General features: G+C 51.8%; 2 protein-coding genes across 2 annotated transcripts in view; both read right to left on the reverse strand.

Moving 5' to 3' along the window:
- Carns1 (carnosine synthase 1) overlaps positions 1-3376 on the reverse strand; it is a 6653-nt gene extending 3277 nt beyond the window's left edge. The window contains exons 1-6 of the mRNA XM_029531409.1: positions 3287-3376; positions 2555-3042; positions 2156-2330; positions 1987-2072; positions 1066-1297; positions 689-969 (exon numbers count right to left, since the gene is read on the reverse strand). Coding sequence (XP_029387269.1) covers positions 689-969; positions 1066-1297; positions 1987-2072; positions 2156-2330; positions 2555-3037 — 1257 coding nt within the window. The 5' untranslated portion in view covers positions 3038-3042; positions 3287-3376. The remainder of the gene's footprint in view (positions 1-688; positions 970-1065; positions 1298-1986; positions 2073-2155; positions 2331-2554; positions 3043-3286) is intronic.
- A 393-nt stretch (positions 3377-3769) lies between these two features.
- On the reverse strand, positions 3770-7534 carry LOC115063612. Its single transcript, XM_029536146.1, has 3 exons — positions 7523-7534; positions 6821-6907; positions 3770-4372 (listed from the first exon to the last, which is right to left on the reverse strand). Exons 1-3 carry the CDS (start codon positions 7532-7534, stop codon positions 3806-3808), a joined length of 666 nt encoding a protein of 221 aa, XP_029392006.1. The 3' UTR covers positions 3770-3805.
- Positions 7535-12841: the final 5307 nt, after the last annotated feature.

A 12841-nucleotide genomic window follows, 5' to 3' on the forward strand; every position in this document is an offset into this window, starting at 1 on the left:
CCTTTAATCACAGCACTTGGGAGGCAGAGGCAGGTGGATTTCTGAGTTTGAGGCCAGCCTGGTCTACAGAGTGAGTTCCAGGACAGCCAGGGCTACACAGAGAAACCCTATCTTCAAAAACAAAAATACCCAATAAACTTAGTAATAAAGTGTTCATGTCACTCCTGGAGGAACCTATGTGCCAAGCTGCAGGAATCCAGCTTCAAAGATCTTTTCCCCAAGGCAGAGCTAAACTTCTTCCTTACCCAGATCTTCAAGACCTAGTAGCTACACCGGGCGTGGTGGCGCACGCCTTTAATCTCAGCACTTGGGAGGCAGAGGCAGGCGGATTTCTGAGTTCAAGGCCAGCCTGGTCTATAAAATTAGTTCCAGGACAGCCAGGGCTTCACAGAGAAACCCTGTCTCGAACACCCCCCACACACACACACCCAAAAAATAAATAAAATAGAGAAGGAAGCTCCTCTGTTAACCTGAAATACCGCCGGTCCCCTGCCCACTCCAGCCTATTTATTCCATCTCTTCTTTTTCTTTGTTTTTTCTGAGGGACGCCTCTCACAGCAGCAGGACCCGCCCCTCGCCAGGAAGACCCGCCCCCGGGGTGCGGCCACTCAGGTCTGAAGAACTGGTTCCGCCCATTCGTAGCCCGTCCCCACCAATCAGAATACGACTTAGACCGAGCCCCGCCCACCTTCAGTCCGTAGTCCCGCGCCGCCTCCCACACGAACTTTTTGCTGACGCCGCCGGCGCCGATCACCAGCAGCTGCTTGCCGTCCATGAGGTGGCGCCCTGAGCGCCGCAGCATGGTCTCCACCAGCGGCGCTGCCGCTGCCTCCTCTGCTGAGCGTCTCAGGCGTGGCCCGGCCCACAGCCCCTCGAGCGCGCCGCAGGCCTCTAGGCACAGGCCACTGTTCAGCTTAAGGACCACGGGGGTCAGCTTGCGTCCGATCACCGTGAGAACGAAGTCCACGCCTAGGCCGGGCGAGAATGCACGGACTGAGCCTCCCTCAATCCGGGTCCCCAAGCCGCCCAGGCCGAGCCGAGCCGCGCCGCGCCTCCCGTCCTCACCGAGGAAGTCGGTGTGCACTTGGCGTCCACCACGCTGCTCCACACTCAGTCCAGCCTCCAGGGCCAGCACGGCGGCCAACGCGCCTTCGGCTGCCTCTTTGATGCCCTGCTCCAGAAGCGCCACCTGCGCCTCCTCTTCCAGGCCACACTGGGCCAGCGCCACCCCCAGTGTCCTCGGCAGGGTATAGTGGTGCCGCACGGGTCGATCCCCACGGCCCACGCCACACACCACCTGACCACAGTGCAGTTCAGAAGGGGCTGGCTTGGGGGAAGCCCTCCAAAGCTCACCCTTCTAAGGCCCCTTTGGCACCTGTGCATCTTCCCTACGCCAAGATCCAGGCCTCACCTTCCCTGCACTTCAAGAACCCCTTTCTTCATCAAGACCTAAACTTTACAAATCTCTCAGCTTCACTGGCCATCTGGTGCCCAGATCCCTCGGGGTTACCCTGGCTTCCAGGCCCAGCTCGAAGAGTCCAGGCATGCTTGCTGCAACCTGCGGTAGCCATCCCGGTTTTTCCTAACCTTAGCGTGCCTCTTGAAAAACCCTCATCATCTCCCCTAGAGTTCTGCTGAGTACCCAGGAGGTCCCCAAGCCTTCCTGGGTCCCTCAGCTTGGCACCTTCCTATGGGACTGACTCTGAGTTAGTTTCTTCTGTAAGGAAAAGCATTCTGGGAAAGGAATCAGGCCCCCAGGACAAGGAACAAGGATTAAGCACATGAACTTGGGCTCCTGATACAGAAGGGTTAAGGAAGGTTGAAGAGGAAGAAAAAAGTATCAACCCTAGGAGTCCCCCTGGAAGTAACCAGAACCCCCCACACCAAATCATTTCCTCTCTCCACCAGGCAGACCCTCATCAGAGCAGTGGGGTTAGGCAGAGCTGGGGTGGACAGGACTGTGTCCTAGACCTGAGCCATTCTCACCTTACTCAGTAGGGGCCTATCACCCTGAATCCGACACACCACTGCACAGATACGCACAGCCAGCTCAGGGCCAGGTGCAGGACCGCCTGGAGGAACATGAGAAGTCTAAGCCCAGAAGCGGTCTAGAGGTCAGTCTCTGCTCCCGTTTCTGGCTGGCTCAGGCGAGAACCTGGTAAGGGCAGCCGGACAGGTGGGCACATGGCCTCCACAAGGACACTCTCCTCCTCCTCCAGCTTCTCCAGCAATCCCAGCACCGTGTTCACCACTGTGGATGGCTCTACCCGCAGGTGCAGAGGCAATGCCTGCTGTCCCCGCCAGCGCCAGCCACTGAGCCTCACAGCCACCTACAGCAGAAAAGGGAAAGGACCCTTCTCACCACCACTACCTCATGTGCCACAGGTGCCAGTAAGTAAACTGAGGGAGGCACGGGGCACTGATATGGAGGAATGGGACAGTGGTCGAGCTAAGTGTTTGGGATGATTTCCCAGCAGGACTTGGTAATCACAACCTGGATTCCCTCCTGTGGGGGCCCACACAGACCTCAGTGCAGAGAGGGGCCTCTTGTTACCTGTGAAGCATCACCCAAGGCCTCGGAGTGCACAAAGGCCTCTACTTCCTCTTTCACCAGTGTTTCCTGGCCCTCCTTCCCACTGAGCTCCACCAGCCGTAGTCCAGGGCTGGCATCCCCTCCCCGAAGCAGCCCCGGAGGCCTATAAGTGAAAGCCAGGGTAGCTGGCACGGCCACACCACTCTGCTGGGACAGCAACCACCTCATCAGCAGCCGGTCCTCCAGCAGCCGTGCCAGCTCCGATGAGGTTCCTGTGGGGCAAGTGAGATTCCGAGCCAGCTCTGCTGCCTCCTTGCCACGGCCCGATTCTGGCCCCAGGCCTGCCAGGAAGTAAGTAGCATGCCGAGGGGGATCAAAGTCATCCAGGAATGTCAGGCCCCCTGGATAGAAGCTCACAGCCTTGGAGACCAGCAGGGCTGCCTCACCCTCTTGGCCTGGAGTTGCCACCTTCATCAGCCAGGCAGGGGACAGGCAAAGGAGCATGTTTCCTGTGGGCAAAGGGAGGAGGTGGCTGGCCAGGGAGTGCTTAGTGGTGCTACCCTCCACCCCCAGCCCCGGCTTCTGTGTCGTGGGGGCCAGTGACTCCCAGAACCCACCCCCTACTCAGCATGGCAGCTGGTCCTGTGGAATGCAGGCAGTTGCCAAGGTTGGTGGGTATTTTGGGATGTGGCTGGGCTAGGGCAGGGCTGCCCTTTCTGTAGGAGAGGGTGGGGAACTAGGGCACACACTCACCAGGGCTCTGGACCCCACCCTCCAGCAACAGAGATAGGAAGGTGCTGGGGGAACCCAGAATGCACAAGGTCACTTCTGCCCCAGGGCAGCCTGGGGGAAGAGAACATTGCCAAGTTCACCAAGGGTCCTCCTTTTGCTGCCCTTCTGCCCACTTTCCCCTACCTCCACATTCCCACCCTCACCCTTAGGCCTCCCAGGTCCTTCTTAGGGGTTAAATGAGAAGAAGACAGAGGGAGCTGAGTATGAAAGGGGAGATGCCCCACATCCCTGCCTTGAGACTGGTTCTGTTTTATCTGCATCTGATCCAGAAGGCACTGGAGGATGAATCTAACCTGAGTTTGGATTTTGCTCATGACCTCAGAAAGGCCACTGTTTCTCTAAGCCTCAGTTTTCCAGTCTGTGTGATGGGAACAAGTCTGTGATTCTCATATATTCTAGCTGAAGATCATTTGGTCCAACAAAATTATTCATGACCCACCTGATCTATGAAACAAGGAGGCATCTTGGGATCGCAACTGCTCAGCTGCATCCATAGCATCTCCTAAGACATCGCTCTAGAAGTTTCAGCTCCACAGAATATGCAAATGATATCGTGGATTTCCAGGGAGCAGGATGGGTAGGGTGGGACTTGGTGGGGAGCCCTGACCTGATGTCCTTGGAGACAAGACCTGTCTGCCCTAGGCCCTCTGGTTTTGCCTTTAGATGGAACCAGAGCCTGGGGGAGGAGCCAGCCTGGACAGACAAGGGGAAGCAACTGAACTGAAGGTCCCTCCCCTGTCTCTGGGAGACCCTTTTGCGGAGCCCTGAGGCACCTGTACGAGGTGCCTGGCTGCGATCCTGGGTCTCAGGAAGGCCAGCTTGCTGCAGACAGCTCTGAAGGAGACCGTAGTAGTACACAGTCCAGGCCTGAGCCTCAGCTTCTTCCGGGGAGCCCTTGCAATCCAGGCTGATATCCTGGCGCCAGGGCCCAGGGAAGCAGCCTGTGGGTGGCAGGCCAGCACCTCCTTTCCATGGTTCTTCGTTTCCATCCAGGTCCTTGGAGCCCAGGGGATAGTCCCACTCCGTACCCAGTGGATCCAGGCAGAGCTGAGCAGGGGGCAGAAACAGTACGTCTTGGGCAGGATTGGCAAAGGAGTATCTTAAATCACTCAGTGGTATAAGCCAGCCTCCCAGTCTCCCCATCTGGGTCAAGTTCACAGGGCCAGTAGAGGACAGAGTTGGGAGAGGGACTGTTTGCCAGGTGGAAACTGTGGCTAGGTAGTACATTGATAAATGTAGTGTCAGCGAATGGGAAGGGACATACTCCCCATTGAACTGCTGACCCCCATCACACCTAGGGTCTGTGTCCTAGCTGGGATCACAGGAGCCTGGGCTTTGTTACTGGAATCCCAGCTCCACACAGTGCTGACACAAAGTAACTGGTCCACAGATGTTTCCTAAGTGAAATACTTCAACCATTGTCTACTAGCCCTGTTCTGTCTGGGACTCAGTGACTCATCTACCATCATGGAGTCTGCTGTTACTTATTAGAATTTATTTCCTCCTCATCACCCCACTGTAACACCTCTTGGTGAGGACCAGCATCCTTTTTACTACTGGTGTTTTATTTTGTTTTGAGGCAGGGTTTTATGTAGTTGAGGCTGGCCTCAAACTTGAGTATAGTGGAGAATGACCTTGAACTTCTGATCCGCGTACCTCCACCTCCTGAGTGCTGGGATCATCGGCACGTTCCACCACAGCAGGTTTACATGGAGCTGGGGGTGGAACTCAGCCTCCTGTAGGCTGAGCTGACACTACCTTGCAAGCTCAGTCCCTCCTTTTGTTCTTTTTTTTTTCTTCATTTTTCTTTTCTTTTTTTGAGTCAGGCTGACCTCAAACTCAAGGCCCTCTGCCTCCCAAGCAGTGAGATTACAGGTGTGCAGCACTACGTCTGATTTCATAGGGAGCTGGGCCCACTATGTGCTAGGCAAGCATTCTCTAAACTAGTTTGTCCAATTGGTTGGTTGGTTGGTTGGTTTGCTATGTGGCTCAGGGTGGCCTTGAACTAGCAGTCCTTTTGCTTTAGACTTCTGAATGCCAGGATTAAAAGCATGTGTCACCACACCTGGTTCAACATGTCTACAAGTGTATGGAGAGGGGGCTGGAGAGATGGCTCAGCGGTTAAGAGCACTGACTGCTCTGCCAGAGGTCCTGAGTTCAATTCCCAGCAACCACATGGTGGCTTACAACCATCTGTAAAGGAATCTGATGCCCTGGTGTGTCTGAAGACAGCTACAGTGTACTCATACATTAGATAAACATACATATATATATATATATATATATATATATATAATCCCAGCCACTCGGGAGGCAGAGGCAGGCAGATTTCTGACTTCCGGGCCAGCCTGGTCTACAAAGTGAGCTCCAGGTCAGCCAGGGCTACACAGAGAAACTCTGTCCTAACCCCCCTCCCCCCCCCAAAAAAAAAAAGTGTATGGAGGTCTGGCACTATTTTCCTTGCAGGAAGTCTGCAGTAAGAGGACGCCCCTGCCCCCTTGCCGAGGCCTCAGGATGATAGAAAGGGGGACATTATTCTTTGCCGTGCGTTGGCCTATACAAGTCTGGCACCTGAGCCTGTCTCTCAGGAGATAGGCTGAGCCATCCATTTTGAACAGGTTGTTAGCTCTCTCTGGCTTGGTGGCTACCTGGTGTCTGTCTTATTCCCACCCCATGGGTCCTGTCCTGCCTGGGGGAATCATCTGTTGGCTCCAAAACTGTAAGCTATTGGCCCAGACATCCAAGGTCTGGGCCTCAGCCATTCGCTTGCGTCTCAGGACACCAGGGCTGAATTCTTTGTATCCTTTCCCAGGAAAGTACACTGATGTCAGTGACGGACTCATAACTCATCTGCGTGTCCCCAGACTCAGACCAGTGCTGGACAGCTAGGTGGCACTCCATAGGCCGTATTGGAATGAGGGACTGTTATGGGGCTGACAGCACCTATGTCCTGGGGATAATGTGGCACAAGTGAGTGCCTGGTACACTGGTTAGGGGTCAAGTCCTCAGGGCTAGGTTTCTGGGTGCCAGTCCCTGCCCTCCCTCTATCCAGGGACTTGGACCTTTGTGGGAAGGGACCACAAGAGACTCACCATCTTGGAGGTAGAGAGGCAGAGAGACTAGGGGACAGAGAGATAAAACAGGGATCAGAGCAACCTGGTTCCTATCTGACCTTTCAGCCCTTAAGACTTCAAGGAGCCCATACACCCTCTGTCCTATCCCTGCCCCGCCCCCACCCTCAAGGAAAAAGAACGAATTTCTGTTCCATGAATTCCCAAGAGCCATGCATCTCTACCCCTGGTTACACAAGCGATGCTGGATGCTGGGAACTGCGGTGTTGGCTCAACCCCCTGCAGTGGTGGTGGTGGGGTGACCAGGGTTCCCATGAATGTGTCCAATTCGTGTTAAGCTCTACAAGCTCTCAGGGTCCCCAACCCATGTCCCCACTCATCCCCGCTCCCTGGCTCCCATGGGGTAGGGCAGGAACCGGGGTACCTGCTGTTGGCAGCAACTGGACCAGGCTAGGCAGGCGGGCCGGTGAGCAAAAATAAGGGAGCTGTGCAGTGGAGGAGGCACAATGCACTGTGGCAAGTGGCTTGTCCTTTTATAGTGAGCCTGGCCATGCCTGGGGCGGGGCAGTTTAGACTCATGCCAGAGCCCCGCCTCCCTCTTTCCCCAGTGGCTCCCTCCTCCGCAGCCCAGGCTTAGGACAAGGGACTTGTGATCCCGAGGGTGTTGGGATCTGATGACTGACAGGAGATCCACAGAACAGACGAAAACAACCCTGAGCCAGAGCCTAGGACTATCCAGACACAGACAGAGCTACAGTGAGACCCACAATGAAGAAAATAGAGGGAAAGCTATGGAGTGGGAGGAGTGGCATGGTGGGGAGAGTGAGCCCAGCGTGTTACTGGAGCCGCCTGCCTGGGGCACTGGCTCCACCCTGTCCCCAGATGAAGCAAAGCTCCCGATGCTCCCAGCCAGGCAGCTGTCAGTTCTAGTCAGGAGCCCCTGGCTACAGTGTCCTTCCTGAGCCAGGATCTCTGCCAGTTAGGTACCATGAGGACAGCCGATTGAAATGCTGCTGTGAAGCCAGCAATATATACTCCTTGTCATGGCGAGCAGGGCGCCCAGAAGCCCACACACCTGATTTGTGTAAGTGTGATTACAATCTTTCTGAGAACCACACAATCATACCTGGAGGCTCATGCAGTCTGCCAGTGTGTATCACACTCGTAGGTCCAATCAATCTTGCCTCTGGGCTGCAGGATCTGTTTGAGTCCTGCTGCTCCCTTTCCTTCTGCATAGCACTCAGCCCCTTAGGTAGCAAACACTCTGACCCTCCCTCCCCTGCTTGGTCCCCAGGACCTCCACTGTTCTCTACTTTTTGTTTGTTTGTTTTTCAAGACAGGGTTTCTCTGTGTAGCCCTGGCTGTCCTGGAACTCACTCTGTAGACCAGGCTGGCCTCGAACTCAGAAATCCGCCTGCCTCTGCCTCCCAAGTGCTGAGATTAAAGGCGTGCGCCACCACCGCTCGGCTCCACTGTTCTCAAGAACATCTTGGGCAAAGAGTATTAAGGAGCCAGAAGCACTCCTTGGAAACAGAGAAATTTGTAGACAAATGACATAAGGTTTGGCTCTGGACATATTGAGGTGACAGTACTAGGTGACACTTATATGGATATATGTTACAGCAAATGTAAGGTGGCAGGCTGGAACTTAAGACTAATCAACGTCTGAAAGTCAGCTAGAAGGAAGGTACATGGAGATCATAATTGTAACTCAGACAGACCATATAGAGGAGTAGTTGGGATTCTGATTTGGATTTGATTCTCATTTAGAAATCACCCAACATCTCTCTGAGCCTTGATATCATTACTATTAAACATAGATAATACCACCACAGACCTGATAGAATAGTAGATATTAAGTATGAAAAGACCTGCAAAGCACAGAGCACAATGGCCAGCACATAGGAAGTATAGATAGCAGTGATAGTGACAGCAATGACCCACAGAAAGACCCCAAGTGCAAAAACCCACAGATATCCCAAACACCATTTTAGGGGGATGTTTAGAGGGAAAGATGAAGAGACATGAGGATGGAGGGAGAAGAAAGGAGCAGCTTTTATAGTTTCCTGGAAAGTGCACGCATAGAAGTCTCTACCACTCAGAAGGGAAGGTGACTTATCCAGGGTTCCCTCATCCCCCATGTCCCTCATGTCCCCCTATAGCACTTTCCAGAGCTGCTGTGAACTCCCCTTGCCTCAGGTCCACATGTGCCTCAAGTGACAGTCCCTACCCTAACTGATGACTACAGTGAGGAGCAGCCAGCCCAGGAGCCCCTCTTCCTTGCCACATGTATGTCCAAAGCTACAGAGGGGTCCTGCTGTGGGGACAGCGTGGAGCACAGATGGCTTATGTAGCTTCGAGTTTACAAACGGGGATTCTTTTTTTTTCTTTTTAAGATTCATTTATTTATTATATGTAAGTACATTGTAGCTGTCTTCAGACACTCCAGAAGAGAGGGCGTCAGATCTTGTTACGGATGGTTATGAGCCACTATGTGGTTGCTGGGATTTGAACTCTGGACCTTCGGAAGAGCAGTCAGGTGCTCTTACCCGCTAAGCCATCTCGCCAGCCCTGTTTTCTTGTTTGTTAAACCAAGTTTATTGATGAAATGGAATTCGGAATATCTTACTAGGAACAGCAGCAGGTCCAGCCAATCATGATAGGAAAACAATATGGCAGTCTCCTACTGTGTAGGAAGCTGCTGCTTACCAATCAGTAATTAAATGTAAGAACTCATAAGGAGGTGCAAGAGAATCAAGGCATGTTAGCCCCAAATTGGTAGATAGTCTCATGAACATACAGGGTGAGCTGCAATACTCTTGGCTACGAGGAGAGGACATCCTAGAGCCAGGTGAGAGGGTGGCTGGATCAGCGAGCCAGTCCCTGCCGGAACGCAGAGACAGTTTCCATGACCCTGGGTGGACAGCCGTGTAAGCTTCTGGAGTTCTTCATAATCATGTACACATGAGCATCCAGCTATGTGGCTGCTGCTTTCCCTATCCCAATAGAGTCAAGAGGCCTGACGGGAAGCAGTTAGCAGCTTTCTAAACCTATGTTGAAAGATTGGTCCACACCTGAGGAGTTTCACCATGTGGGTGCTATTATTTTTACAATTTAACCAGGTAAAAAAAAGCAACATTGCTGGACTCCATGATGCAGCCTGGAAATCCCAGCCCTGGGAAGAAGGAAAATTGCTGCAAATTCCAGCCCGTTCTTGGCTACTTATTGAGACACGTCTCAAAAATAAATAAATAAATAAATAAATAAAGTAACACTAAGCTAGACCTGGTGTCACAGGCCTGCCATCCCAGATACTTGACATTTGGAGCAGGAGGATGACAAGTTCATACTTGACTGGGCTACAAAGCAAGCTCAAAGCCAGCACAGGTAGCTTCATAAGACTTTTTCTCAAAATGAGGAGTCAGAAGGCTCAGGGTGTAAATCAGCTATAGAGCTTGCCTGGCACGAGTGAGGGTCTGAGTTCAACTCGAGAACTTCAAACAAAGCAATATAGCCAGGCAGTGGTGGCACATAAGAGGCAGAGGTGGGCAGATCTCTGAGTTTGAGGCCAACCTGGTCTACAGAGTGAGTTCTGGGACAGCCAGGGTATACAGAGAAACCCTGTCTCAGAAAACAAGCAAACAACACCACCTAACAAGACAAAGACTATGACTGGGCATGGAAACACACTCAGGCCATCCCAGCAGTCAGCAGGAGGAGACTGGAAGATGGGGAGTTGAAGACTGGCTTGAGTCAGGCATGGTGACCCACACCTGTAATCCAAGCACTCCAGAGAACGAGAAAGGAGGAATGGGAGGAGTTCATTTTAGGCTACGTATGGAGTCTGAAGCCAGTCTGGGCAACATGAGAGATTTTGTTTTAAAACACAAGCAGACAAGGCTTTGTCTCAATAAAACAAAACCGGCTAGTCGTGGTATTCACCTGTGCCCTAGCACTCAAGAAGTCGAGGCGGTAAGATCATATTTGTGGCTAGGTTTTTCTACACAGCAAGTTCCAGCCCAGCTTAGGCTACCTATCAAGATCCTTTCTAGAAAAAGAAAAAAGAGCCAAGTATAGTATACATGAGTATAATTCTACCACATGAATGATGGGAGCAGGAATAGGAATTACAAGTTCAAGGCCAGCCTTGGCTGCATAGCAAGTTCAAGGTTAGTCTGAGCTATTTGAGAACGTGTTTCAAAAAACAAAACAGGTGGAATCTGGTATGCATTCACATTGGCCATCAAATAAAGCATTTTGAACGAGAGACAACAAAAAACAGATGGAATTTGCGAAGAGGTAGCTTAATGGTTAAGAGAACCACTGTTCGTCCAGAGGGCCCGGAGTTCAATTCTCAGCACCTACATAGTAGTTCTTAACTGTCTGCAATTCAAGTTCCAGAATATTTGACACCCTCTTCTAACCTCCTTGAACATCAGGCAAACACATGGCACACATATATACAAGCAAGCAATACACTTATAAACAAACAAACGAAAATGGCTGATAAGATGGTTCAGTCCGTAAACACAGTTGCCACCCAGGCTGAGATCAATCCTGAGAACCTGAGTTCAAACTGGAAGCCAAAGAGCCAACCCTTGCAGGTTGTCCTCTGACCTCTATACACATGCTCCACACAGAGGCAGACACATGCACACAACCAACATAGAAACATAGGCCTATGTCCTTTGCGTGTGACCTCTCCTACCCAAACTTCGCCCTATTTGTATAGCCCAGTCCTTTTTAGGCACAGTCAATTAAATCATTTATACTTTCTTTCACCCCAATTTTCATGATGCTATCCAGCCTTCCTGCTGGGCGGTGCCAGAACTGGTCCAGTCTTCTGACCAGTATCATCATGATGGTTCAGTAAGCCATATTATCTCATGAAAATCTGTCTCAAGAGTTACGAAAGAGGTGACCAATCCAAGTTGGGCAACTTCAGTTTGTACTCCAGGCACTGCGATGTAGGGCAGGCATGTGGGCAAGAGCTGTCTCAATGTCTTTGTCAGGAAAGAGGCAACATCACCCAAGGCTGAGCTGGGTCGGGCTAGGACAGAGTGAGATAAGGTGACTCCGCCCAGATGTCATTATGAGAGTGAGATGGGCAGGGAAACCAAGAGAGATTCTGGGATAAGAGTGGTAATCTTCCCATTATCCGTAGGGGAAAACTGAGAGTCTGAAAGATCTTGAAAGTCTTCCCAATTCAAGAACTTGGCAGGAGGGGCACGTCTTGGCTCTGAACCTGGGAGGCTGCGGGAAACTTTTATAGTGGAATAGAGCACAAAATGGAGATTAAGAGCTCCCTTTCTAGCTGGGTGTGGTGGGCCTTTAAACCTAGCACTCAGGAGGCAGAGGCAGGTGGGACTCTTGAGTTCAAGGCCAGCCTGATCTACAAAGCAAGTTCCAGGGCTACCCAGAGAAACTCTTGTCTTAAGAAGAAGTCCCCTTCCCCCATCCTAAGAAAGGGATTCATGTGGCCTTCCACTCACCTGTGTGAACCCTGCTGGTGGCTCAGCTCATATCTTTTGGGACGATACAGGTTGGTAGACACCTCTGGACACCATCACAGCTTCTGTTTCCACTGGTTGCCTTAGACTCTGAGCCCCTTCCTAGGCAGCTTTTGAAGAAGCTGCTAGGCTCACAGGGAATGGTTGCTCAGTTGCTTGTGGCATAAAGACACCTTGTTGAGGAGTCACTTGCCACTGTGTCACACCATATAACCCAACAGGAGTGCATGGGTCCATGTTGCCTGGAGCAGGCTGTCTTTTCTCAGCTAGTACAAAAGTGTTAGAAGGATTGGCACCGCTCTGTGGAGGAGAGCCCATTAGAATGTGTGAACACACTGGGCAGTAGTGGCGCATGCCTTTAATCTCAGCACTTGGGAAGCAGAGTCAGGCACATTTCTGAGTTCAAGGCCAGCCAGGTCTACAGCGTGAGTTCCAGGACAGTCAGGGCTACACAGAGAAACCCTGTCTCAGAAAAAAACAAAAAAACAAAAAAACATCACCACCACCAACAAAGATTTAGAATGCGTGACTACAAGTGTTCACATTAAAGCTGGACAAGGAGGCACATGCTTTTGATCCCATCAGAAGCAGAGACGTTTGGAACTCTGTGAGTCTGAGGCTAGCCTGCCTGTCTCTAAACAAAAACAAACAAACAAAACCAGCCATTCACATATATGAGGCATACTTAATCCCAGTACTTGGAAAGTAGAAGCAGGTGGATCACTACCAGTTTGAGTCTAGCCTGGTTTACATAGTGAACTCCAGGCCAGCCTGGGCTTTATAGACAGAAACTATCACAAACCAAAACAACTGTGCTTGCACAAGGAGGAACCTATTTCTCTTCTCTGACGTCTCAGAGTTGCCATGGAGATGGCTGGCAACAGGACGTGCTCAAGCGCTGTGCTGCCTTGCTGAGAGAATACTTCCCAGAGGAG

The sequence above is a fragment of the Mus pahari genome, chromosome 1, assembly GCF_900095145.1.
Source record: "Mus pahari chromosome 1, PAHARI_EIJ_v1.1, whole genome shotgun sequence".
NCBI classification, from domain to species: domain Eukaryota; kingdom Metazoa; phylum Chordata; class Mammalia; order Rodentia; family Muridae; genus Mus; species Mus pahari.

Excerpts from the sequence above, each read along its gene's own strand:
- LOC115063612 (XM_029536146.1), bottom strand. Across the intron at positions 4,373-6,820 it reads CCAGTTGCTGCCAACAGCAG|CTCTGCCTGGATCCACTGGG; the intron begins GTACCCCGGTTC and ends CCCCCTGCTCAG.